At 38.5% G+C, this 27,896-nt stretch overlaps 4 protein-coding genes across 4 annotated transcripts; 1 reads left to right on the top strand and 3 right to left on the bottom strand.

The window, feature by feature from the left end:
* Positions 1-1,374: 1,374 nt before the first annotated feature.
* Positions 1,375-3,522, bottom strand: hoxd11a (homeobox D11a). The gene is made up of 2 exons (XM_046362979.1): positions 2,792-3,522; positions 1,375-2,128 (listed from the first exon to the last, which is right to left on the bottom strand). The coding sequence occupies exons 1-2, from the start codon at positions 3,408-3,410 to the stop codon at positions 1,896-1,898; spliced, it is 852 nt and encodes a 283-aa protein (XP_046218935.1). The 5' UTR covers positions 3,411-3,522; the 3' UTR covers positions 1,375-1,895.
* Positions 3,523-7,292: 3,770 nt separating this feature from the next.
* On the bottom strand, positions 7,293-9,082 carry LOC124042896 (homeobox protein Hox-D12a-like). The gene is made up of 2 exons (XM_046361029.1): positions 8,494-9,082; positions 7,293-8,254 (listed from the first exon to the last, which is right to left on the bottom strand). The coding sequence occupies exons 1-2, from the start codon at positions 9,062-9,064 to the stop codon at positions 8,016-8,018; spliced, it is 810 nt and encodes a 269-aa protein (XP_046216985.1). The 5' UTR covers positions 9,065-9,082; the 3' UTR covers positions 7,293-8,015.
* Positions 9,083-12,270: 3,188 nt separating this feature from the next.
* LOC124042895 (homeobox protein Hox-D13-like) lies at positions 12,271-13,396 on the bottom strand. The gene is made up of 2 exons (XM_046361028.1): positions 12,817-13,396; positions 12,271-12,554 (listed from the first exon to the last, which is right to left on the bottom strand). Exons 1-2 carry the CDS (start codon positions 13,394-13,396, stop codon positions 12,295-12,297), a joined length of 840 nt encoding a protein of 279 aa, XP_046216984.1. The 3' UTR covers positions 12,271-12,294.
* Positions 13,397-25,111: 11,715 nt separating this feature from the next.
* Positions 25,112-27,570, top strand: evx2 (even-skipped homeobox 2). The gene is made up of 3 exons (XM_046361027.1): positions 25,112-25,614; positions 25,995-26,230; positions 26,956-27,570. The coding sequence occupies exons 1-3, from the start codon at positions 25,209-25,211 to the stop codon at positions 27,568-27,570; spliced, it is 1,257 nt and encodes a 418-aa protein (XP_046216983.1). The 5' UTR covers positions 25,112-25,208.
* The last annotated feature ends 326 nt before the right edge of the window (positions 27,571-27,896 follow it).

Raw genomic sequence — 27,896 nt, 5'->3', positions numbered from 1 at the left:
AGGAGTACAATTCGAATGATCAGATACACTAACATGTCCAACATGGCATGCCTATTAGACCACCTGGGGCCTACATTTTTCAGCGGAAAGAAAATCATTGCGCGATGCTAAAAGTGAAAAAATCACTGGTCACAGAAATATTTAGGCTTATTTAGGATGACACACTGGTCGACTGGTTAACTTTTAGTACCCTACAGTGCACTGCCTTACTTTGTTCAATTCTAACACACGAGGGACCTATCCGTGGATTCGAATTAAACCCTTGATTATGACACATATTTTTGGTTTCAGTGTTGTTACTTAAGCTAAACTATATTATACACTTGTAAATAATGTAGAAGTCGTGCTTAATGTTTCCACATCAGAAGATTGCGGATTTTCATGAATATTGCATTAGGCTAAATGTAATGCAACATCTTAATTGGTTAGTATGTAGAAGACAGTTATCAAGTTCAAACAAGAAACTGTATCCCTGTATCTGCTTACTTTTCATACAGGAAAACTCACTGCTTCGCAGCCATATTGGAATCCTACTGCAATGCAGATATCATTCAGGAGGCGTCGTTTTTCAAGACATCAGCCAAAAGGCGCCAATAGCCTAGTTATTAATAAATAAGTGATAGGTGACGACATTGAAGTTATACGGGAAATTCAAAGGCAGGGAAGAACATTTATTAATTCAATTAACAATAGGCTATTTGATACAAATAATTAAAACAATTATACTAAATACACCACTTTTTTAAAGCTGCCAAATCAAATCATAGGGGTTGGGTTTTCTTCGTCTTTATGTTAAATATGAAAAATAAAAAAATATATACTATAAATGCTTATATAAAGTAATAGATCGTTTTGATCGTGTACATTTTGCGTTCCTTTAAATTCAATAGCCTGACAAGTAAACAGTAGCCTACTGCATTCTTCTAGACTATTTTGGGGTAGGGCCGCATTTGGAGTGGCCAGAGGGTCCAATAGCCCCCAATTTAGACATTTACAGCTAGTTTTTAGTATACTGTCTAGACGGTTCAAGGTTTAGAAAACCGCCTAAGTGTAAGACAAAATAAAGGGAATAAAAGGTCTAGTCTAAACTTTGAAGTTGAAGCAAGTAAGAGGCGCTACTGCTTGGCTATAATAACAGGAAATTCACTGTATAGTCCTGTGGCCTACTGATATAACTACTAGTGCCAGTGCAATTGGTCGTGTACAAATATATCAGATTGCTTTGACAAGAGCATCCCTATAGTAGAGTCTGAAAAACCTTGTTGAATTGTATGAAATTATGCATAACTGTTTTTCTATGCCAAATGTGGATCCTGACCAAAGTTATACGAAATTAGTTCGTTGTGATTGCAATTACACGAGGTAACGCATAACTACATTTGCCATGTGTACTTTATTTTGATATCACATAACCACAATATACATCACATGCTTCTACTAAATGCATACATAATTCTACTATTATAAATTACTTATTGTAGTCTACTTGACTGATTAATCTACTCAAAGTACGCGTTGCTTACTGCAATATTTTAGTATCCACCAAACGCCACCATGTAAACTTAAATAAATAAAAAAGATGCATAGTCTAGAGATTATAATTAATTAGTATAATGATATACAAATGGACATTATGACGAGGTCTCCTGGAGGATTTCTTCACTAGATTGAATCTTATTTTAAATAACAGGATTCATGTGTTCATTGAGGTAAGTATTTATGTGACAGATGCCAAGAGCCTTGCATAGATAGATCCAGCCTGTTTGCAATGTTCATTATGCTGTGAGGTGTTTCGCCTTCTGTTGTTTTGATAGATTATGAGATGTCCCCCAAAAAACTCTTTATTCAATATGTTGTGAAGCATTTAGCAACTATTGACTCCAAATGCGTAGGGTTCAGAATAAGGGATTCCCAGTGAAATACTGAAGCCGGTCCCGGTTGAGCTTTTTCTCTTTCATTCTTCTGTTCTGGAACCAAATCTTCACCTGTCGATCTGTCAGGTTTAACATCCTTGACAACTGGAGCCGCTTCTCCTTGTTTATGTACACATTGAAAAAGAATTCTCGTTCAAGTTCTCGGATCTGGTATTTGGAGTAGGGGCATCTCTTTTTTCTGGACTTTGAAGAACCTAAACAAAGACCAAACACTTTATTTACTACAAACATGTAGTACAATGTAGTTCAGATCAAAGTTGGCTCAATGCTAGTCAGTAAAGAACATAATTAACAAGTTAGCCGAGTAAAAAGATCATCCTCCCGCATGCATCCACAAACACACGAGCAGATATGCTCGTGCACGCGCGAGTGAGTGCGCGCGCGCACACGCACACACTTTGAGTCCATGTCTGTCCTACACGGTTATTCTCTAAATTATAGGTAAACCATTAATGCAGCCAAAGAAAACCTCTTCACATAGCCTAGACCTGTAGCCTACGTAGGCTATCCTCTATCTCGAATATTGCAGCATTGCCTACCTCTCGGTTTATATCATTATTTTATTACTTTGTAAATGCATTGTCATAAACAAATAGGCCTAATAAACATGCTTACATTGTAATTTACACCATGCAAGCGAATCAGAGAACTTGAATTAAATCAGAAAACACAACACATCCGAAATATTGCAGTACAGCTCACCTAAACTGCTTTCCCATCGTAAATATTTTAACAACAGAAAAGTAAATCTTATTGGGGTATATAAAACCTTTGCATGCTTATAAAGGGGCACATAAAATCGGACCGACAAAAAAAGTAGTGGACTTACTATAACCCCATTTAATGCTTGTACCTACTTGGGCCGTTGTTCTTGTCCCCAGCGCAGTTTGATATCGAATAATCATCTTCGTCTATGTCCTCAGTTGGGTCTCGTATAGACTCCTCAGATGTAGGCCTATCTGAAGTCTGTTTATTACACGCAGCATCTCCGGGGAGACTGGAGTGTGTCTTTTGTTTTGAGTCGTCAGGGTTGGGCTTCTCAGAGTTAACCGTCTCTAAGAACTGATCGAACCCTTGTGGAAGAACCCCATTTCGGCCGACATTTGTGAAGAAATTGCATGGCGAGCTCGTACCGCCGTGATGGCCATACAAGGAATCATTTTTGAATATCATTTCCGCCCTGTTCGACGACTGGATTAAGTCTCGGTGCATTATCTCCTCCGTTGAGTAGTAAGACGCGTAATTGCCCCTGTAATGCCATTTGTTTGAGTGATCCAGTCCATAGTCTCTGAAAGACACTTCTCGAACAGGTTGGACTTGAGCTATGTTGGAAGAATAAGGAAAATTTATTTGACACGAAGTAGTCTGGGGTAAAAACGAGGAGACTGAAGAAAAATCAGGCGCCGAAACGTAATATGTACAACTCGGCAAATACATATTTGACGCACAGTTGCCACGCTCATCGTACTCCGCCATCTCTCCCCTTCACCCTTTTGCTATAGCGAAATAGAATTGGCAGCTTGAGTGTGTTAAACTTTGTCTATCTATTGCACCATAGGCGCGTGGAAAGGACCCGCGAGGGAGAAAAAATCGGAAACGTAGGCTGACGTGCAATTCATCTTTATCGATTCTCGAGGTAATTGTGTCATGTGATCCGGTTAAGGAATTACCATATATCAATATCAGTCATTAAGAACTGTCTAGAGCAACTCATGTGAACGTACACGAGAGTTCATTGGTTGCCTGGATTCAGAAGCAACTCATATGTAGATCTGCGCTCGCCCTCCGAAACCGAAATAGACATTACTAAACAATCCCTGAGATATTTCATCAATGGGTTATTGCAATAGAATTCGAGTTAAAGAATGGCAAACCCACAACTTTGTATGTATTCCATGCAAGCCCTATATGTGCGCACTATTATGAAAGTAGGACATTTATGCATCATGGTAGTTGAATACACATTAAGAAATACTTGTAGTTGACCTCCTCTTGGAGTCCAAGTTAAAGGGCACAGAATGTTCCCTCGTGCACAGTCTACTTCGCATCGAATACTATACACACAATTTTAACATTAGCCTACAATTACGCACAAGTTACGCGCGTAATAACTTGGACGGATAGATAAAACAAAAGTACATTTTTAACGCTCGTGCCTCAACAATACAAACAAATACACAAAATGCACCAAAACAAACTTCACAAACCTAATCTCAAATTATATTTCATAATCCACATAGGATACCAAAAACACAGAAAAGGTGAAAGGTAGAAAAGAAAAACATGAAGAGAACGAAAACAAGAAAGAGATACATATAAAGACAATTTAATTATAGAGAAAGATTAGGACTAAGTGGGGGAAATATACTTTTCTGATTTCAATATCAACTATATTTTGACTCGCTTCCATTATATTTCCAGACCCTATATTGTCTCCGAGCATTCATATTTGTTTGTATTTTCCGATTTCAGAAACATATCCAGGCCTGAAAAAGGGATACATGGATTTTTTTACCTGGTTTTTCGCCCCAAATCCAGAATCGTTCATTTTCCTCGTACATATGTAATTAGTGGTTGTCGGGATAAGATCTTCCAAAACGTAAATTAAAAATAGAAGCGTTATCAGCATGATTGGCTGCAGGAAGGCTTTGCACTGCCAAGTACAAAACATCTCTGCTGGCTTTGACCGTCTGCGGTCTGAGACGATGTGCACCAAGCAATCACCAATAACGTCGGCACTCAAATCATTTTATTGCACAGACAAAAGGAAGTGTTCTAGTTTAAGTGTATCTTGTAGCTGTTGGAGGAAAAACACTATGGTGGGTGGCGATTACTTTGTGCTTTAGACATTTTGAAACCGTAGCCTGAGAAATGTCTAGCCTACTTTCAACAGTATTTTAGAAGATAGTCTTCAGGAGTTTCATTTTCAAGTTTAACAATTTTTCACTTTACGCATAGAAATACATATGCCTATTAAATAATATAAATAACGTGAAAAGAAAGTAAACAGTATAGCATTCAAATCCCTAACTAATTAGATCTCTAATTATTTGCACGGATAAAAATCTACACAAAAGAATCTACGTTTTTTTCGACAGGCCAAGGTTTATTTTGTAGTTGAACAGGAACACAATACTGAATTATTTTTGGGGGGCACTAAAAGTAACAAGTTATATATTTAGATCCTCAAACACACACGAAAAGCATAGTAGGCTATAGCATATATAAATAACCCCGATAACAATAATAACACATGATGTTTGAGCGTTGCTGTTTGGACTGAAAAACTTGGCCCAAATGCAAATGTTTTTGCAATGACACGTTTTCCATTCAGTCTCCCGAAATGCTCGTGTTATTTTTCTAAATATTGTACTATAGTGAATTATAAATATTTCAATTAATCTTCCAGTGAAAAATAAACCGTGAAACACACGAGTTAATACAATGTTAAAAAGTAATTACGCACAAATTACCCAGAAAGAATTTCCAAAAACTGGGAGCTACACAAAGATGAGAGATGCTACCCATGTACTAACTATATCAAAACAACATTATCTAGTCCTATACTACCAACAGTAGCATAATGCAAAAGAGATTGCTTTGGCAATGAATACAGGTTGGTTGACAACGCAACAATGAGTAACCTGCAAACGGTCCTTGTAGACAAAATGGGCGATTTGGGCCTTGTTTTCACGCCCGTCTCCTGCGGATGTGTCATCAAATAGATAGATTCCTTCTTGCAAATACCACGTCTTTAAAGCACACAAAAACAAAAATCATTTGATTGTTGTTGTTTTCATGCCAAAATGAGTTTGAGTGCGTATTTTGCAACGCAAGATTACACACTAACTTGACCTTAACTTTGTTTTGGCGCCCTCCTATCTTGAGAGCATGAGCAGACTTTATCTGGCATAAAAATACCTTGCTGGACCAAAAAGCCACCCCATTCCCCTTTGATCGCATTAAAACAATAGGATTGTAAACTAGCAAATATGATTTCAGAGTCATAAGGTAAATAACGGAACATTAACAACAAATGTTTAGCTATGGGCCATTCTGAAGCATTTCAATGCTAGATTGTTTATAACAGTTAGGCCTATAGCCTCCTGCGTCCCTGATAGCCAACTAGAGATGACAATATATCCAGTGATGTTAAAGCACTCAAGTAAAAATACTTTAAAGTACTACTTAAGTGGTTTTGGGAGGTATCTTTACATTACTATTTATATTTTTAACAACTTTTACTCCGCTACATTCCTAAAAAACTGATGTAGGTTTTACTCCATACATTTTCTCCGACACTCAAAAGCAGTCCTTACAGTTCGAATGCTTTGAAGGATCTGATATGGCAGACTCTTTAAAAACAAATGCTTAATTTGTAGATGATGTCTGAGTTTTAAAGTGTGCCCCTGGCTACAAGTAAATTAGAAAAACAAGAAAATCGTCCCATCTGGTTTCCTTAATATAAGGAATTTGAAATGATTTATACTTTTACTTTTGATAGTTAAGTATATTTGAGCAATTTCATTTACTTTTCATACTTAAGTAGGCTATATTTAAAACCAAATAGTCTACTTTTAGAATGTTACTCAAGTAGTATTTTACTGGGTGACTTTCACATGAGTCATTTTCTATTGAGGTATCTTTACTTTTACTCAAGTGGTATTTTTTCCACCACTGAATATATCCTACAAGTTACTCCCTCGAAAACCCCAAAACCATTTATACATTTAACAATCAATTAATTAGTGTAAGGTAGGCTATTAAATTGAATATTTACAAGCAAACAAAGCGGTAAAGGTCATAGGCTAAGGAGTGAGAGCGATCATATTCAGTAAGTAGTCAATTCCTGTAGGTCTGTTTCGGGAATAGCCTAGCCTATATGTGTCGATGTGCCGCTTGAATAAATAGATAATACAAACATTTAATCGTAGCAGTAGGTACTGCGGTATACTAAGTGGAATCCACATAGGCCTAACTATGCAGTAAATTATACCCTACGTGTACGTGCTGGACAGATATGATGAAATTGCACCACAAGTGTTATAGAGGCATTTTGAGCAATGCATGTAGCCTCAAATGTCAACACAAATGTGCACATGTACCTGCATATACATGTACACCAAGTCGTCATGGAATTGTATGCATTGATGTAAAATATGTAGCTTTTCGATATAACGTCGATACTAATATCACACGTGATATGTGCCAGTAAACTGTTCTAATGATTCATAAACTGGACCTCCAATGCAGTTATAGGCCTACAGAGAATACTAGAGCCACCCAAACGCCTTGAATGCAGCAGAAAAATGGAGGCTGCATTATGCACCATTACGCAAACTCGAACACACCAAAAAATAAGACAAAAACACATTTATTGTGTTGAATTAGATAGACATGCAAACACATTTAAAAAATATTAATAATCCAAAACACATTTCATGGTTCATTTTTCCAACGACAAAAAAACACGAACTTGAGCTTGGACGAGCAATTATGAAGGCCTCGTAGAAGGACTGATCACAGATATGAGCAATATACATTTCTAACCGTATAATCATTGTGTATTTCGTCAACACAATAAGCCTACATAACTTATACATGTATTAAGATTCAATTATAAATAACATTCATAGCCCAGAAACAAATGTAAAAAATGAACGCTTGCATAGCCTGCCTATATTAAAAACAATCATCCATTGACATTGCCATACCTTATTATACGCTCAGATATAGTGTGTGAGTCTTTGAATAAAAGCAATAGGCCAAGAGGTATCCTATTGACCTAAATCGCATGCTTTACAAACACTCAAACACAAGTTCAATACGTGACTTTCAGAAAATAAATAATGCTTCCTTCATCACCAACTACCTAATAATACAAGGCCAATAGTAACAACAATTCACGAGCTCAGTTGTTTGTATAACCATCCAAAATATACAATAAATCGTTCTTAAAATTAAAATAAATGATAGGCCTATAACTATATTGCCAAGATCAGTGGCTCAGGACAGAGGATTGAAGTGGCTGCGCTTGTCTGAACCGAAGCCACACGAGGTCATTATCAAGACCTAAGGCTCTCAGTACATGGAAAATGCATGGTCACGCATCATCAGCCTCTTCTTTTTCATTCTGCGGTTCTGAAACCATATTTTGACTTGCTGATCACTCAAGTCCAGTCTTTCAGAGAGTTCCTTCCTTTTTTGCCTGTTTATGAACTCGTTCATCATATATTCGTTCTCAAGTTCAGCAAGCTGTGGCTTTGTGTATGGTTTTCTCTTCTTTCTGGGTTTCACTTGTGAAGAGCACCAGGGTGCATCTGGAGAAAGAAAAAAAAACAGTCCTTAGCAACTTTTATTATAACTTGTGGATACACTTGTGGATCTCCCACACTTGGTAAAAAAAAACTAAATGATATTTTCGAGAATCCAGAAGCATGTAGGCATGGTCTGCAATTATCATTGTGTAAACATCAAATATAACAAAACAAGAACTATGATTTGGAGGTGAAATAAATAGTCTCGACATACAGTTTAGAAACCGTTAGAAGTATCTTACCATGAGAAAATGACGCCCTGGCACCTGCATTACTTGAAGATGGTTGAATTGTGGGAATTGAATGGGCCGACTGCTTGAAGCCGGCGGCACTTGCCTGGTTGGTGGGATTCAGTTCGAGTTGTGCCCCGGAATTATGTGACCGTCTATCCAAGTTCAAAAATTCATATTTTGAGCTACCGAAATTGATAACTCCATGTTCACCAGAAAAGGCCTGCGCATGTCTAGTAGGTTCTTCTGGCTTGTGGTTTGCATCCTGAAAGTAGTATTTATTGGACTCGTCAAGTGGTCCCTTGTTGTGGTTGTTGGGATTAGTATTTACAGGGACTGAATTTGATAGAAACGGCGGAGAGTAGCCACTGAAGGCGCGGCTCTGAGGCGGAGATGTGCACGAACTTGGGGAAGTCCACGGGAGCGAGCACACCTCTCGCCTGTTGTAGGAAATCTGATGCAGCCCAGAGAGATGAGCTCCATTGCCCCGCAGGTTGGAAAAATATAACGACTCCGGGGTAGAAAAATTCAACAAAGAACCAACATAGCCAGAATTCAGAAGATTGCGCTCACACATTTCCATGGAGCTCTCTCAAACGCTTCTTACAACCCTTTTTAGAGACTCCTAATGAATAAAGGGAAGGTAATTGTTGATTTGCTCATACAGTGTCACGTGATATGCAAAACATGTTGTTCAGTCCCACCCTTGGCCTTAATACTGCAAGGCAAGATATTCCATAAGGTAATGTTATGCAAGAGTAAAATAAAAAATACATAGCCTATATGAGAAATACAAATGGGAGTGTTATTCTCGTAGAGAAATTATATACAGTATCGTCAAATGGAAAGGTGTTGGTCAGATGGCTCTATCAAAATCAAAGAGATCGTTTTCCATGCCAATATATTATGATAAGGTAATGTTGCTAGGTTGCCGAACTATGATGATACTGATTATTGTTATAATTGAAAAACAATTGGCTATATGTTCAATGCAAGACAATGTAATTTACGCAAAACATGCTCAAGTTGAGAGATGATATAGCTAGCTAGGCTGGTCTATGTGAAGTGACTAAGATTTAGCTACAATTATAAGGCAGCCGTGTAAACAAAAACGTTCGATAAAATAACCAAGATTAACATAGACATATGGATAGTTTTCTGTGAAGGCTATTCCTAAAACGATCTATAGGGCACACAAGTCATTGACGATTGACAGACAGGTACGGCTGCTACAAGTCCAATAACCACCACTATATTATAGGCTATGCGGTATTATTTTTTTCATACAATCTCAAAGCCATAATACCAATTCTACTAACGAACGATTCTTCCCCTGTTCACAATTCGTGGATATAGGTCTACACATACCCCTCTACAGTTTAGTAACAGTTTAGTGTATTGAAAAGTAACACACAAAAAATAGGCCTGCAATGGTTCAAACAAAACTGTAGCCTCGCATAGGCCTACCTTTAAATGAATTGCTTCTGAGAAGAGCATTGTATAATAAGGAACGAATAACTATATTGGAAATAATAATAGATAGCCTACTATAGTCTTATTTAGCCTACCCTTTGTGCCATCTGAAAAATACAAATTATTTTTGGGGCCTATACGCTATGATTCATTTTTTATAAATGAAAAATTATATGGACGGATTTTTTGTTCACACTTTCAGGCTATTATCTCTTGACATATAGGCTACAGTAAAGACATTTCCGCTTTTTGTACTTTTAATTTACAACCCTGGTTATAAATATGTAAGCAACTGGATTAGACTAGACTACATAAATATATATTGTAGATAAATTACTAGCTTCCCGATTCCTATAATATCGATATTAGCATAACATACTCTAAACTGTTGTTTGCATACTGGCCCTTGACACATATCTAGATCAGTCATCTTACCTAGGCTAACTAATACTTATCCTTTAGTTTTCCAGGCAAAGCGAGACAGTCAGGATCTTCTGACTCGAGAAATGACATTTGTAAACGCTCCGTCTCCGGAAAGAAAGGCGACAGCGTGGCCTCCCATCTTTTACGAGTCTAGTAAATTTAAGAATACCCTAAAACGACATTCTTTTTAGCCACTCATAGAAACTAAGGACCAAAATATATTGTACGCATATTGCAAAAACCAACGTTTTACTGAAAGCGTTTAATATTGGTATAGTTCAAGGTCAATGTCCAGAGAGCTCAGATTAAGCAAAAACAAGTCCAAGTGCATGTTTGGTGTAGTTTCTTGGCAGAGGCGATTGTTCGCGGATTACAACAAAGAATCGTCTCTGATGTCCTTTCTTGAAAGATAATGCATGCAACTTTTCATGTAGGTGGATCACTCCGTAAGATAATAGCCAACAGCACTAAAAACTTAAGTTCAGACGTATGTTTTATATGAACTCTAGTCGTTTTCTGCGCCTCCGTGGGTGGGTGAATGTTAAACTCACACCAAATGGTAGGTTGTTATATTTTCATTAAAAATGTCCCCAAACCGACTATGATTTTTCAGCATATAGAATATAACGATTTTCAATCAACTTGTTAATTTTATTCGCAATAAAATTGTTTTTCAATTCAGTTATTTGTTTTAAAGAAAACCCCTCTTGTGGAGAAATTGCGTGCTGAAACCAGTAGATGGCGAAACAAGTCCATGAATAGTTGCAATTGTATCATTCATTCCTTTGAGTGAGAGCATAGTATTTACAATAGGTCAGAATGAAAATGTATATAAAATTGTCATAAACAATGATCATGAAAATGTTTTGATTGATTGATAAATTATATTGATATAGACCTTAAGCCTACCTATTGATAAACACCCGCAGTTCTAGTGGAATTATGGAATTGGTTCCCTCACGATGGCCTACATACCGATATGACTTTCTCTTAGACCCTATATAGTAGCCTATGTGTAATTAGTAAGACCTGATTGTAGTAAACATTCAGCTAATTCTGCGTTGTGGAAATGTCTCTTTTGAGTTGAATGTTTGCTTTATATCCGTTACACAACAAATACAATATTACTATATATTTGAAATGATATGATCAAAGGGGCCTAATCGCACAACTTTAAGTAGGCTTACGTGCAAGTATATAGGCCTATAGGACTGCATACCCTCACAGCCACATAGCTAAAATTGGAATGTTGTTAGACCATATACATGACAAGCACACTTAGTGTTTAAGAACGGACTTGATACGTCTTAGAAATATGAGGGAAAAAACAATGATTGTCGGGAAAATTATTATATTTTATTCACCCAATCATACCTAATTCACCATTTGCTTTGGCAAACATATTTTTACCTGATCAACACAAAATACGTAACTTTTTCGAATAAGCTTTGACCTTGAAACAAATGTTTCCATAACGGAGATTCTCCATTGAGACTGCTTATTAGTCCAGGACTAGCACTGTCAATAGAGATTCTACATTAAGAATGTTTTTGTTGTTGTCCAGGACTAGGCTTAACCTTTGTCTGTGGAAACGGACCCCAAATGTAGACCAATCTTTAAAATACATCTAGGAGATTTTATATTCTTACAATATACTTGGAATTTGACCTACATAACCCAACCCTATAATTTCAACAACAAAAGTTTAAGTAAATAGCAGGAAAAATATTTTTTCAGAATTGCACAAATACAATTTCAACATCAGAATATATTATTTAATATAGCTCTAAACAATTGACAGCAGTTTAGTCTATCAGTCAGCACACATTATAACACATGAATATAAATATTTACCTAAATATTGTGAGACTAATACCTGAGACAATTCAGCATTTCATAAATGGTGAAATTAAAAAATCAAGAGAAAGTTTCAAGGTCTCTATCTTTTGACATAAGCTTCTTGTTTTTGACACGACGATTTTGAAACCATATTGTTACTTGTCTCTCAGACAAGTTGGTGGAAGAAGCTATCCGTTGTCTTTTCTCCTTGGTAATAAACTTGCAAATGGTGTACTCTCGTTCAAGTTCCTTGAGCTGTAGTTTCGTGTAGGGCACCCGTTTCTTCCTCCCACGTCGGTATGAAGTGCAGACATCTGGCTGGTTCATTACTGCTTCCTCTACAAGTATGGAACAAGAAGACAGTTCATGTTTCGAGAAGAGGAAAACAAATTACCACTAAACGTAATTTACAGTTAATAGTGTGGTCTTTATGTGTAGGACGTTCACTGACAAAAAAAACATAGGCTACGTGAAGACTTTGTTAATTATTCTTCTGGATTCCTCGGTTGGGCTAAACTGATCAAGTCAATTAAAAACAGACTAAAACGCAAGTGGGTGAAATAATAGTTTAAAAAAGAGGTTCGAGAAGATATAACCTACCTGTGAGGAATGACTTCCAGAATTGCGAGCCCTGCTTCTGTTCTCTGGCATAATACAGTGGATTGCTCCAACTATTAGCCCAGTTCAATTGCTGATAGGCCTCATGCCTCGGATCTCCAGGACCAGCCCTTGTTACAACAGGTACATCAATGTATCCAGGGATTCTTGGGTAAAGACCTTGGTAAACATTTCCAAAGTCTCTCAGTCTGGACTGCATTTCACTGCAGTGTATGTTGGAACTTGAAACCCCTGACAAATGCATTGGTTTATCTGATGAGTGTCCAGATAGAGACGCCTGAGAAGTAGGTTTCATCACACCCCGTTGGAATAGATTGCTGTCAGGGATTGTGCAACCATAACAACTGCTCCCCAAATGACAGCCAAATGTGAGTGACGCATTTGTGGCTACTGTAGAAAGAGGTGAATATGGTTTAAGAGATTCTAAGCCAAAAGAGTTTGGTTTGTCCGAAATTGTGTATACCATTACTCCTGGTACAGACCGCCTTGGGTTAGTCCTGGGAGCAGTGGAATAAAAACTTCTGCGATGGACAGAAGTGATATTATCTCCCAAGCCCTCCATTTCAGTTTGACGAACTGCCAATGCAACTTTTCTCGGTGAAAACCTCACATAGTCCCATCAGATCCAGAACGTATTGCTTTGCAGTGCATGAATGCAAAGCAAGGATGAATACAAATAACCCTTTCGGTTTTTTTTGTTGCCTGACTGATTACAGAACTGTGACAACTAAATGTGGTTGGTCGGTTGCTTCCACGTGACATGCAAATATATATGGCTAATGGATCTTCTGAGTACTAGGCTATTGTGGTTTTGTTTTGGGCAAGAATATTTGTAACATATTGGAGAATGTTAAACATATAACAGCATACGCAGGATTCCAAAATGATCAATGAAAGAAAAAAACGTCAATACACTTGAATATCAAATAGGCAATGCTTATAGCGTCAAAAAAAATATTCTTAACGACGGTTTTGTTAACAAATATAACAATAGCCAATGTTTTTGTATCAATGTCAGCTTTTATTTCACTGAAAATATAGGCCTACAATTCCATTTATAATGTTATCGTTGCCAACTCCTGATATTTTCCCACGGGTGAACCAATCCAATCATTTTCACGGGTGAAATAAATCCTAAATTGAACAAAAGAACAAAACCAGATCAGAAAAAGTAGACATTATTATCTGACAACGTATATCTGTATACGTATGCCCACTTGTTAAACATGCAGGGAGGAGTCTACATTTGAAAACTGTTGCAGGCTTTGTATTGACTTCCTTAGTTATTCTTGAAATGTTTCTATCAACATATTTGCATGTAATCATAATGAGAAACGTCACTAAGGTGTATTCAAAATAATTCCATAATTTAGCAATATATGCCTTAAAACCTTTTTAACTTCGTGTTAAATACAATTAATGATTGTTATAGGCTACAATGATCACATATAGGCCTTCACATTTTTACGACTAATAATATATGTTTAACTTGTGGCTATTGGATATAGTTTTCTTTCGTTGGGGGTAGTTTTGTCCTACTCCACAAACCATGGTGCCAACATTTGATTGAAATAGAATATAAGTCTACCACTCCTCTATAAATAGGCCCATATTCTAAAATTGTAGTAATATAATCATGTCCTTTCAACAATTATTGGATTCTTATACAAACCTTGACATCCATGTCACTATATAATGAATAATCAGCAAATAATTTAAATTAAGTCTTAGAAATGTATTTAGGCAATATACAATTTCAGTAGAAACCAGTACCCTAGGCCTAAGTCTGCTCTAGTTTACCCCATATAGTAAATAGTCAGTAAAGACACCCAACTGATTCAAAAGCCTATTGACAAATTAGCACAAAATGGAAACGCTATTGCACTTGAACATCACTCTTGAACTTGCTGTCTGGACGTAACAATGTAGGCCTGATGGTAGACATTTTCTCCATCTAAAAGCCTGTGGACACACAAAGTTGCATATTTCAAATAAAGTACATTCTTAGAAAAAAAGGTTACTTGGGCTTATATATAGAACCTTTTGGTTATTTTGACGAGATGAAAGACCCCTTTACTAAAAAAGGTTATATATATTAACCTGAAGGCAAAGAAGCTTGAGGGTTTCATCCCTTTCCCAGAGTGTAATGTGGATTTTAGCCAACAACAGAAAACAAAAGCTAACACAGTCATACCAAACTCTGAAATGACAGCTAATTAGCTGCCTTTTCACTTGTTTTAGTGTTGTTGTCGTTTTGCATTGACAGGTATATCCATATTGATGATGCTGCTGCATGATTTCTCCTGGTCAGAAAAAAGGCTAGCTGTCTCGGCCGGAAACAGGCAGGGGGAGATCGAAATCATATTTTGCAACATTGTTGCCGAGGTCTAAGTGGCAGACAGCAAGGTGCATACAAACCTCTGCTGTTGCAAACTAAATGCTACATAGAAGCAAGAGAAAATAATGCGTTTAATAAAAGTATACACTCTTAGATTAAAACAAAAATAATGGCGTTCTATATAGGCATCAACGGCCATTCCAGCATGAAGACGCAAGAGCAAGGTTGTTGCAAATACCCTAGCAATATGCACGTCATTTTTACATTTCTTAAGTTAAGCAAAGTTGATTATTTAATTGAAACACATTGGGCCATAATCATATAATGAACTAAAGGCTAGGTAGATAAGGTTATTTCAGAATCAGCTGACGCTAGACAGGAAAAAGCTTATGGGATAGGCTACTTTAATTAGCCACTTTAGAAGATAGCTAGCTAGCTAACTATTACAAATAAATGTACATGTTTGTTATTTAATATGCCAAATAGAGCTATTGACTACAGCATGACATTATCAATGATCTAATTGTTACTTTATTTCAGTATTTCAGTGTTGAGCCAGATGAGGGAACTATGTTTCATGAAGGCATTATTGTTGCTGACCTCTGTTGCTGACCTCTGTTGAACGCACGTGGTGGGCAATGGGCTGACTGAAAGGAGGTATGTAGCTACCTGAATTATTTATAGTAAATTATTTAGAATACGTCTTGGTGATTCAATTGCCTAGTTAATCATTAGCCTACATTACTTTTAAAACAGTATCTATGTTTTGCTGTCTGACAGTAACCCACCTATCAGAGACAGAGAATCTCTCTGCGGCTGCTGACAACAACTGCATGTAAATTGTTCTTCTACATCCTAATAATTATACTGTATCTGCGTAGCATTTTGTCTTCATTTTAGCAGATGAACACGTGATTTTGCAAATTTTTTCTTCTTCTTAGGAACCAGACTGGCAACAACTCATAAGCTACTGTAGGCCTACTGTTCCGTAAAGAAGTCTGCCAGAGTTGGTACCAAGATTGACATAGGTTATCATTCAAACAAAGATCCCTCCCTGGCCATCAGTGAATATTTCCAAACTACAGTATGTTTGCATAGATGAGGTAAAGATGTCAATGGAACTCGACCAAAACAATGGAAATGCCATTTAAACGCGTTTGGGAAAGATGCTGTGGGGGAAAGATCCCAAATCTCCTCATTTCCCCCCAGGGGCATCATGCATACCAAAAATCTGAGTGGGCACAAAGTACTTGAAGATGACTGGGGGGTGGTCAGTAGGGGGGCTACACCCCCGGTCCGTAAATTTGAGAATTTGGAATTTTTCAAAAACCGGAAACAGCTTCTTCCTGCAATCTAGAGTCATACTCATTCAATTTAATTCTATGTAAAAACATTTATTTTTCTGCATATCTCTGCATACCTCTTGAGCTGTCTGTATCCTCCTGACTGGTGTTTTTTTTAAATAAACTAAATATGCTTCGCTGCATCTCTGCTGAAATCTGGGTAAAAGATTGAAAGGAATGTGAGTCTTATTCGGTACATTTAATTTTCTAAAGTCTACCAACCTTGCCAGCAGGCATGCCAGCTAAGATAGAGTAGCTAGCTTGTCTAACTAACTTGATTGATAGCCTGAAATGGCTTTTTGGCAACTAATTATAGGGTTGGGAGATTGGGAACCTATCTTGACTAGCTAAAGCCAACTTCATAAAATTGCTAAGTGGCTACTGGTATTCCAAAAAGATATTGGTTATTATTATTTTAATAGGACAAATCTGAGGGGACAAGTGCCCCTGTGCCCCCTATGGGCATGACACCTCTGTTGTCCCCCATCAAATTTTGTCTACTATTATTTATATGTGTATTCAACACTATGTTGAGGTAAAATATCTGAGTATAATGCTTGAGTGGATGTCAGTCCCAATACACATTCATGTCTTTTACAAAGGGAAACCCAGCCTCTAGCTGCCCAGTGACGCAAGCTAAATGCCTTCTATGCTCTCTGCGAGGCAAGCAACACTGAACTATGCATGAGAGCACCAGCTGTTCCAAACGACTGTGATCACACTCTCCATAGCCGATGTGAGTAAGATTTTTAAACAGGTTAACATTCACAAGGTCACAAGGCCATACGGATTACCAGGATACATACTCAGACTATGCGCTGACCAGCTGGCAAGTGTCTTCATTTTCAACCTCTTCCTGACCCAGTCTGTAATACCTACACCATAGTCCCTGTGCCCAAGAAAGCCAAGGTAACCTGTCTAAATGACTATTGCCCCATAGCACTCACATCTGTAGCCATAAAATTATTTGAAAGGCTGGTCATGGCTCACATCAACACCATCATCCCAGACACCCTGGATCCACTGCAATTCATATACCGCCTCAACAGTTCCACAGATGATGAAGTCTCTATTGAACTCAGCGTTCAACACCATAGTGCCTTCCAAACTCATCACCAAGCTAAGGAACCTGGGATTAAACAGCTCCCTCTGCAACTGGATCATGAACTTCCTGACCGGCCACCCCCAGGTGGTGAGTGCAGGCAATAACACATCTGCCACGCTGTCTTATCACAGGCAACAATTAGACAGCCTACAGGGAGGAGGTCAGAGACCTGGCAGTGTGATGCCAGGACAACAACCTCTCCCTCAACGTTAGCAAGACAAAGGAGCTGATACTGGATTACAGGAAATGGAGGGCCAAGCACGCCTCCATTCACATTGATTGGGCTGTAGTGGAGCAGGTTGAGAGCTCCTTGTGTCCACATCACATGGTCCAAACACAACAACACAGTCATGAAAAGGGCACGACAAGACATCTTCCCCCTCAGGAGGCTGAAAAGATTTGGCATGGGCCCTCAGATCCTCAAAAAGTTCTACAGCTGCACCATGCACTTGACTGGCTGCATAACCACTTGATATGGCAACTGCTTGGTATCCATCCACAACGCGCTACAGAGGGTAGTGTGTACGGCCCAGTACATCATTGAGGCCAAGCTCCCTGCCAACCACAACCTTCGATACCAGATGGTGTCAGAGGAAGGCACTAAAAATGGTCAATGACTCCAGCCACCCAAGTCATAGACTGTTCTCTCTGCTACCGCACAGTAAGTGGTACTGGAGCACCAAATCTCGGACCAAAATGCTCCTGAACAGCTTCTACCCCCAAGCCATAAGACTGCTGAACAGTTAATCAAATGACTACCCGGACTATTTGCATTGACCCCCTTATTTATTTTGAGCAGACTCTCTTGCACTGGCTCTATGCAGATTCACTCTACCCACACACTCACACATACTACACTGACACTCTAACACATAAACACACACACTCACACACACACACGCACGCACGCACGCACACACACACACACACACACACACACACACACACACACACACACACACACACACACACACACACACACACACACACACACACACACACACACACACACACACACACACACACACACACACACACACACACACACACACACACACACACACACACACACACACACACACACACACACACTTTCTCTCTCTTCAAACACCCTGCTGCTACTCTGTTTATTATCTATCTTGATTGCCTAGTGACTTGTACCCCTACCTACATGTACATATTACCTCAATCACTTTAACAACTCATACCCCAGCACACGTGCTTCTTGTATATAGCTTCATTAATTTTTTTTTTTTTGTGTGTTTCTATTTCTTTTCTTTTTTTTGTGCTCATGCTCTTAGTTTTTAACTCGGCATTGTTGGGAAAGGGCTTGTAAGGTAAGCGTTTCACAATAAAGTCTACACCTATTGTATTCGGTGCATGTGGCAAATTAAAATATATTCGATTTTATGTCATCATCGCCAATTAACTGCATTACAGTTAAAAGCGACTGACTACCACCACCGATTTCTGTAAGTGTGTATTCATGGAGGCCGAGGGAAGTCAGGCTTCCCCAAAACATGGACCAATACAAACATACAAAAATTATGTTTTGTCTCTCTGTGTTTCATAGTTTCCCTTCAATTTGCTAGAGGCTGAATGTAGCTCACAGGAGAAAGCATCTGAGCCAGCGAAACAGTGCCCCTCTGTCTCTCTATGTGTCGGCCATCTATCTGATGTTGTCTGGTCCAAACGAGTATGACATTCTTGCCGTCCGCAGCATTGAAGGCAAGGGAAGCAAGTGAGCATCTGGTCTCCCTTAATTAACAAAAAATATATAAAAAATTTGACAATCAGCGTTGAGCTAAACTTAGTGAGCTCAGCTATGAATGGTCCTGGCGCACCGAAAAAAAGTGTCAAGGGAAGCAAACGTGGATGTGGCGTCACTCCTATCAAATCCCATTGAGAGCATAAATCATTCACAGAAAAACTTGAACTGTTGCATCTCATGGTGTTGTTCTCCTCCGTTGACTAGCTAGCCAGCTAGCTAAAATTAGCCCTTTCCTAAATTAGCCATGGATGGGGATAGTGATTTGGATAGTGGTTTTACTTAATTGTCCATACTGGTCAATGATTATAATGTTGATTCTGATCCAACCATTAAGAGGTTAATTCATACATTGTTGTACCCCTGGCATGAGAGGATGGAAGTTCAATATGTAGCTAGATGTAGAAGGCTAATGCTAACTATTAATGTTTCCCATGAATGGAAGTTAGGCTAGCGAGTAAGAATTTTAGCTAGGTAGCCTAGGACAACAAAAAATAAAAGCGTGTATTGTATGACAGAGTGATAAACAGCTTCATAAACATGAAAGAGAGGAGGATGACATTGGCGTTTCTCTGCATGTCGGGTTAGACAACATGTTGTTCTACTTGCACGAACGCGCACGCACACAGAAATCAGAACCATGGACAACCACATCATATTTAGCTTAGCTTACGTTGATTGGACTAAATTGTATTGGGTATGTTTTAGATGTCACTGTGTTCGACTAAGCATGATTTTGACATGTTGAAGTTGAAATGGTGCAGGAATAGTGGAGGCAGCTTCCGTTTTCTTTGCGACTTGCGGTAACTCTCTGTGGTTCTAAATCAATAGTCGTTTAGTGGTCCAAAAACGTCTGAAAAATGTACTTGCTTGACCATGCTGTAGTTCATGTACAGGTCTGTTACTGTACATGTAATATGCTTTGTGGACTTCACTGGACAACGGTTGCTATCGTTTTTTTTTTATAAAACAAGGGTGCCACTGTGTCTTCTTATTGTCTCGGCCTTTAGGCCTATAAATCACAATCGCAAGGCATATGAATTAACAGGTTATAGAGCAAACAACGCAATTATCACAACACACAGGTTGTAATATGTTTTTGGGTGGGGACTTGGCTTCTCAAGTGATTTTACCCACGTACCTCTATGGTTAAAACACTTCTAAGCCTATATTCCGTCACTATAAGGAAACTGGGCCCAGCCTTCTCCACTCATATCTTACCTTAACATTATAATTATTTCACAACACTGAAAACGGATCTGCTCCTAGCGAGATATTACAACCTGTAGCTGCAAATATGGAGGCGGCTTATTATGCTAACCCAATAATAATACACTAGGCTAAATCACAGATTGCGCACGTCATTGCCCAAATCTTGTCACACATCATTAAACCTATTACAGACAGTACCCTCGTTGAAAAATACAACGCAATATGATTTCAATATGATTTAAATATAGGCCTATAGGGCCATGTACTTATATTTTAAAGCAGTCATCTCATTTTTCATTTGAAACATATTTTTATCTTTCACTTGTTTGTAACAATTGCAAATACTGTGACAACTTTGTATTTGTAGTCAACTTTGTTCTGAAGTTATCCGCGGTCACAGTCAGACAGATTGCTTACCTAGCCTAAACATGTTGATTCTATGTTTAGCGTTGTTCATGTATGAATAAAGTGACGCAGAAAGGCAAAAAAACATAAAACGATGCATTTTGGCTGCTCCTACAAGCAGTCTGGTTCACTCGTAGATGTGCGACTACTAAAGATACACCGTAATATGGTTCTAAGGATGATCTTAAAGCTTCAAAGGTTCTGTGAAACGAGGCCCAGATTTGGGGTCTGCGTTCCATTGATCTCTTTACCGCATCTATATAATTACAATCTCTGAACTATGCTGGTATTATTTTGTCCATAATTTAATTGTTTAATATATTGTAGGCTATTCTTAGCTATAAATATTACTCTTCATTAGAAGTCACAATTCATGAATGGCACCATACATGGTTCTATCTGGAACCAATGTTGGTTCTATCTAGAACCATTGTTGGTTCAGTGAAGAAGGATCCCTAGGGTTCTGATCAAATAACGATATTACAAGAGTCCTACATAGAACGTTTAACGGTTTCATATCTAAAACAAGTGATATAACCCTTTTTGGTTCAATATGGAAGCGTTTTTTCTAAGAGTGTAAGGAAAGGTCTGAAACAGGAATCATGCAACACACATCGTAGCTGCACTTCAAAAGTGAAGACGGTTATAGTTCCTTCATATATTCCGTGGTTCTGAAGGCAACAACAGTGTCACAAACATAATATACGTGTCTATGAATATTCAAAACTAGTTGAATTCCTAACCGGTCAACTCAGTCAATGTCGAATTTGAGCTTTGGCTGTGAGTCTCCCGTTTTGGGCACAGTGGTTGCGTTCTGTTAAGCTAATGAATAGGAGACGACTAAACCTTCAACCACACAGACCCCGCTCGGGTGGTAGCCTGCAATGGTATAAAGTCATCACTAGATGGCTCTATCCGTTTGCATGTAAACGGAATTCCTAAATTGTGGAGACCAGACGTAATATCCACCCAAGTCAAAAGCCAGTTCTAGCGTGTTAGCCACACCTGGCATTAAACGACTTCATTAACTGACTTTCCTTGTTAAATAAAGGTTAAAAAAATGTTTGTTTTTTTAAAGTATAACTGTTTTGATGTCCTTGAAGTGAGGTGGACAAACTCTGCTGTCTCACTTCTCTCAAGTTTTATAGTGAGACACCCGTTTGAGTAGAAGTCGGAAAGCACAATTCGAAGTCATTAAGAACAAATTATTTTTTTCAATGAAAGCCAAGGAACAGTGGGTTGTCAGCTCGGGGGTTTGAACTTGCAACCTCCCGGTCACTAATCCAACGGTCTAACTACTAGGCCACCCTGACGCCCCACTTGATGAAGAGCTTTGGAAATAGAGGTCCTTACTTTAAGTTAATTAAATAGGTGTAAAATAAAAGAGATAACGGTGAATTATTCCAATGATAGCACCTATTAGCATGGCGGCTAATGCATCTAGGCCTACAATAAATCTGACAGAGTATATATTTAGATATAAATATGACTCTGGTCTGACAAATTAAAACACTACAGATTGTATAAGCACATCATAATATGAATCAACCAATAATTATACTATTTGTTTCATTGTAGGCAATTTCATGAATAAATAATTGTTACATTTGAGTATTGTTACAATACTCTATACGGCTTTTACTAACAAATGACAGCTAGCCTATTTCAGGTGACATACTAGTCTATTTATGGATGGTAAAGGAAAAACACGAAGGCTACATGGCTTTTATACTGACAAAATGACAGCTATATCAGGTGATATAATAGCCTATTCATGCATCAATGAAATTGGCCATTGTTAATTGTTTAAGCCCCAAAAACGGTATTCTAATTCCAACGATTGAGATAGTCCACTTAATTTTACTCAAAACATCCACAATGTTTGTGTTTTTTAATGAACACCCTTATTCCCATTCCACTTCTACAAATATTTAAGAAGCCCATATGACATAGTTTTCAATATAAACTAGGTGGTTCGAGCCCTGAATGCTGATTGGCTGACAGCCGTGGTATATCAGACCGTATACCATGGTTATGACAAAACACTTATTTCTACTGATCTAATTCCGTTGGTAACCAGTTTATACTAGCAATAAAGCAGCTCGGGGGTTTGTGGTATATGGCCAATATACCACGGCTAAGGGCTGTAGTATCCAGGCACTCCGCATTGCGTCGTATTAATGAACAGCCCAAAGCCGTGGTATATTGGCCATATACCACAAACCCTCGGGCCTTATTGCTTAAAATAATCACAGTACAGAGCGACTACAATTCTTTTAACCCGCCATATTGACTCCAAAAGGTTAGTTCATATGATTTTAGCAATAGATGGATCACACAGTGTATAGCCTTGTACATCACGGCAAGGACTTCCGCCTCAAGCGTTGTGATAATCCAGTTAAACTCTGGGGGGCGCCAAAGGACGCGTAGACGACGTTTCTAGGCCCCACTGGTACATTACCTTACCGAATACAATATCCATTCCCGATAACCTTAGCTATAAGAGCATTCTCCCTCTAAATCTGAGACTGTTCAGAGACAGAGCATCACCTCGATGTATTCTTAACATTAAATCGAGTTTTAAATCGAGTTTTTCAAATAATAGAGATCTACAGGCAGCATATCGGGAGACTAATCATCACGATATTAGGCTAATACCACAATCTTTGATAACAGAAAACACAATGTAATTGCAGCCTGTCCAACATATACCTTTGACTATAGGATAATTTCTAAAATATGTACGACACCAAATAATATAAAATAAGCCTGAATATAATACAACTCCAAACCTGCAGTAAAATAGGTAATATTTTATCAGGAGGGGTTTAAATTAACACAATTACACATCATTATTCCACGATTGAAAATAACAAATACATAAGAAAAAAAACGAGTATTCGTCAGGCATAATTTAACTCCGTGGGCCTACTGAAGCAATGAGGATAATATAAGACTACCTTAAAGGGTCAATTCGTAGTTGAAACAATAACAAAGCGCCTCCCTGCCACTGTTTGGGCAAAAAGCAGAAGGATGGGGATGGATAATTGAACCACTCTCAAATTCAGACAGGGTTATTGGTGCAAGGACTAACCATCCATAATATCAAAATTATAGTTTTAACCATGTTTTGAGGCTATACAGTGTTTGTTTAAATTTGATTTGTTTACAAACAGTGGAGTAAAACAAGCTTATATTTTGGGTTATGATGGGTACGACAGTTGAACTAAGTTCATGAGGCATTTAGTTATATTCTTCAAGAATCAGTATAATTAATTTATACGTATAAAAATGCATTTTTGAAACTGCAGATTGCCCCTTTAAAGAAACTGCTAACACCACAGGCATATGTTATAACTTCCTATTTTATCTGCATTGTTTAAAATATAGTGTAATGATGATCTCAAAATGTATTTTTATTACAGCGAGGAATGTAAAACAAACATGCAAAAATGATTAGGACAAATTCACATGATCATAAAAGTGAAATTCGGTTCAGAATTATCACGATCATATCTCGCATTTTAATGCTATTAAATGGATTTCACAAAATAACTTTCAGTAATAATGTATCATTCGAGAATGCCTCAGTGAAATTATCGATGGAGAAAGTGAGAATAAAAGAGAAAGAGAAAACAGACTGAGGGGCAAAGAGAACAGAAGGGAGAAACAATAGAGAATCAAAGCATAATGATATTCCTAAATGAAGAGGGAAATGTTGCCGCGCTCATTTTATTAATCAGACTGTCAATTTCACCCCAGAGGCCAAACCCAAGAGCAATCTTAAACAGACTCAGATCAACCCAGGGACACGCGCTCCACTCCTCACTTCTCCTCTTCCTCTCCACTTGGATATATATTCGTCTGACCGCAGGCCGCCTCCATCATCAACTGACAGCCTTCTCGTATTTATTTGCTTATAAACCTGTTACAATAAATGATCATTCGAGCAGCGTCACGCGCATCTTAACGACGAGCAGCAACCACTTTTTGATGAATGACATTTTGGGCTAGAAAGGATGCACGGGTCATTTTAAACAGTCATTCATTGCTCGCATTGGCATTCTTAATTTTTTCCCCCGTCTCGCTCATAAAAAGGTGTTATATTATTTAGAGACAGTTGCTGAGCTGAATGCGGATTAGCTCCGCCACAACTCATCGGAGCACCAGCCCTGGAAATTGTGTTTCTTTCTAGAAGGCTTAATGATGGAGAGGATAAGAAAAGAGATGATTCTGATGGAGAGAGGTCTGCACAGTCCCGTGCCTGGGAAAAGGCTCTCGAACCTGTCAGACTCCGCTGGAAATTCAGTGTTAGAGGCCCTCGAAAATTCTCAGCACAGTGGTCGCCTAAGCCCGAGAATAAATTCCGCCTCGCTTCATGGAAGTCTCGGGGATATTCCAACCAAAGGCAAGTTCGAAATCGACAGTATTTTCGGTGCCCACCACAACAGCGAGAATACTTCTTCCGCGGAGATTTCATCCTCAGAAAGCAGAAAGAAAATCCACTTATACCCAGAAGTTTCTCAAGACTCAGATATGAACAGTGATGTGGAGGTGGGATGCCCATCGCATCGTTCTCCCAGTCAACACAAGGAAAACAACAACAAAGGTAACATTCACTCTGAATGAAGATTTACTGACGAAATAAAACATTTCAGGGAAATGTATATTCTATGATAATCTTAAAACGGAAAATGGATTATAATAAACATATTATCGTAATAACAAATGATAATAATAGCAACAGCAATAATAATAATGCAGGCTTATACAACAACTAATACTGGCTAATAATTGTATCTTTCATTTTCAAATATTTCACCGATATTGCTACAAAAATATTGCTTGTTAATTTGTCATTTATTTCATAGGCATCGTCTCGCGTGACATATTACAGCAAGAAATGTATAATAGCCAACATACACAATGCAACTTCTTATATAACCTACATGAAACTATCAAATAACTTTGCATATTTATTTCCTAAAGGGTTTTCTGACAATAATTCTGGAGGCTCCAACACAAGTTCATCCTCCCTTTCCAATCATAACGGCAATGGAATGAGCTCAAACATGTCAAATGCCGAGACTAGACGGTACCGGACTGCGTTCACCAGAGAACAAATAGGAAGACTGGAGAAAGAGTTTTACAGGGAAAATTATGTCTCAAGACCCAGAAGATGTGAACTGGCCGCATCACTGAATCTACCTGAAACTACAATAAAGGTATGTTATCTTATATGCATATTTTAATGTATAGAGCTGTGCCTAATATATTCACTAAAATAATATTGTATCACAAATATTTAGGACTATAGACTAGGCTACAATTATATTCAGATGCACACTACATTCAGATACACATGCTGATCAACATTCATGTATCAAAACACACACACACACACACACACACACACACACACACACACACACACACACACACACACACACACACACACACACACACACACACACACACACACACACACACACACACACACACACACACACACACACACACACACACACACACACACACACACAGCAAATGTATAAACTAATCCGTTGGTAATTCACAATGTGAGCAGGTGGCCCACTCGAATATAATCTGAAATTAATCTGAAATTAATCTATGAATCTGAAAAATCACTGTCAGTGGCACTTCGTTGGACTTCATTTCTTCAACTTGCTGATTTGTTTAGGGGTCCCTAAAAATAAACACTCACAAAAAATTGTACATTGACCTATACGTTTAAAACCCATAATTCTATCAAACGTACATTAGCTATGTTTACGCAGGTTCTTTGTTATACTACACACGACTATTCTGAACACTGGGAGAATGCATGGAGAGTCGACCCGGTATTTTGTATTGCGTAAATGCTGTGCTACCAGGCGGGTTGGATAGAATAGGGTCCCATTAAACATGAATGATAATTCTCTGTCTGTAGGTATGGTTCCAGAACAGGCGGATGAAGGACAAGAGGCAACGTTTGGCAATGTCTTGGCCCCATCCAGCAGATCCAAGCTTTTACACCTACATGATGACGCACGCTGCAGCCACCGGAAGTCTACCATACCCTTTCCATTCCCACATGCCTCTGCACTATTACCCGCACGTTGGTGTCACAGCAGCTGCCGCTGCCGCAGCTGCGTCTGGTGCTGCATCGTCACCTTTCGCTACCTCCATTCGCCCTCTCGATACTTTCCGTGCACTCTCCCATCCTTACTCACGCCCAGAGCTTCTCTGTGGCTTCAGGCACCCAGGACTTTATCAGTCACCCGCAGGCCTCAATAGCTCTGCGGCAGCATCAGCAGCAGCGGCAGCAGCAGCATGTGCAGCCGCGGTCAGCGCGCCATCAGCCACTGGCCCATGCTCCTGCCTCAGTTGTCACAGCAGCCAAGCGGCCAGTGCGCTAGGCTCCAGAAGTACCAACTCTGACTTCACCTGCACAGCATCTGGGCAAAGATCCGAGAGTGGATTTTTGCCGTATTCTGCAGCTGTCCTGAGCAAAACCTCGGTTCCATCACCAGATCAGAGAGAGGAATCTTCACTAAACAGATAACTCATCACTGGAACTTCAAAAACAAGTTCAGTTACTCATGTTTTCATGCTCTGTGGTTAGTTTATACATCCATCTATGACTCCAATATTTGGGGGACAAATAACGGTAATTCCAAAACAATTAGGCTAACTTAATTAGCAAACACTTAAGTATTTGTTTTTACAATAAACAAAGATTTTCTAGGCACTAGGCTATTCGGAAAAAAATACAAAAATGTTGCATTCAACAGAAATATCATGTTAGACGTTTTAAACTGCCAAAAGTGTAAACATTGGTAAGTGCTAAATTTACAATAATTGAAAGGACTATTTTGTTAGTGCAGTGGT

The sequence above is a fragment of the Oncorhynchus gorbuscha genome, linkage group LG09 (assembly GCF_021184085.1).
Source record: "Oncorhynchus gorbuscha isolate QuinsamMale2020 ecotype Even-year linkage group LG09, OgorEven_v1.0, whole genome shotgun sequence".
Classification (NCBI taxonomy): Eukaryota; Metazoa; Chordata; class Actinopteri; order Salmoniformes; family Salmonidae; genus Oncorhynchus; species Oncorhynchus gorbuscha.
This window is presented reverse-complemented; position numbering and strand designations above follow the sequence as displayed.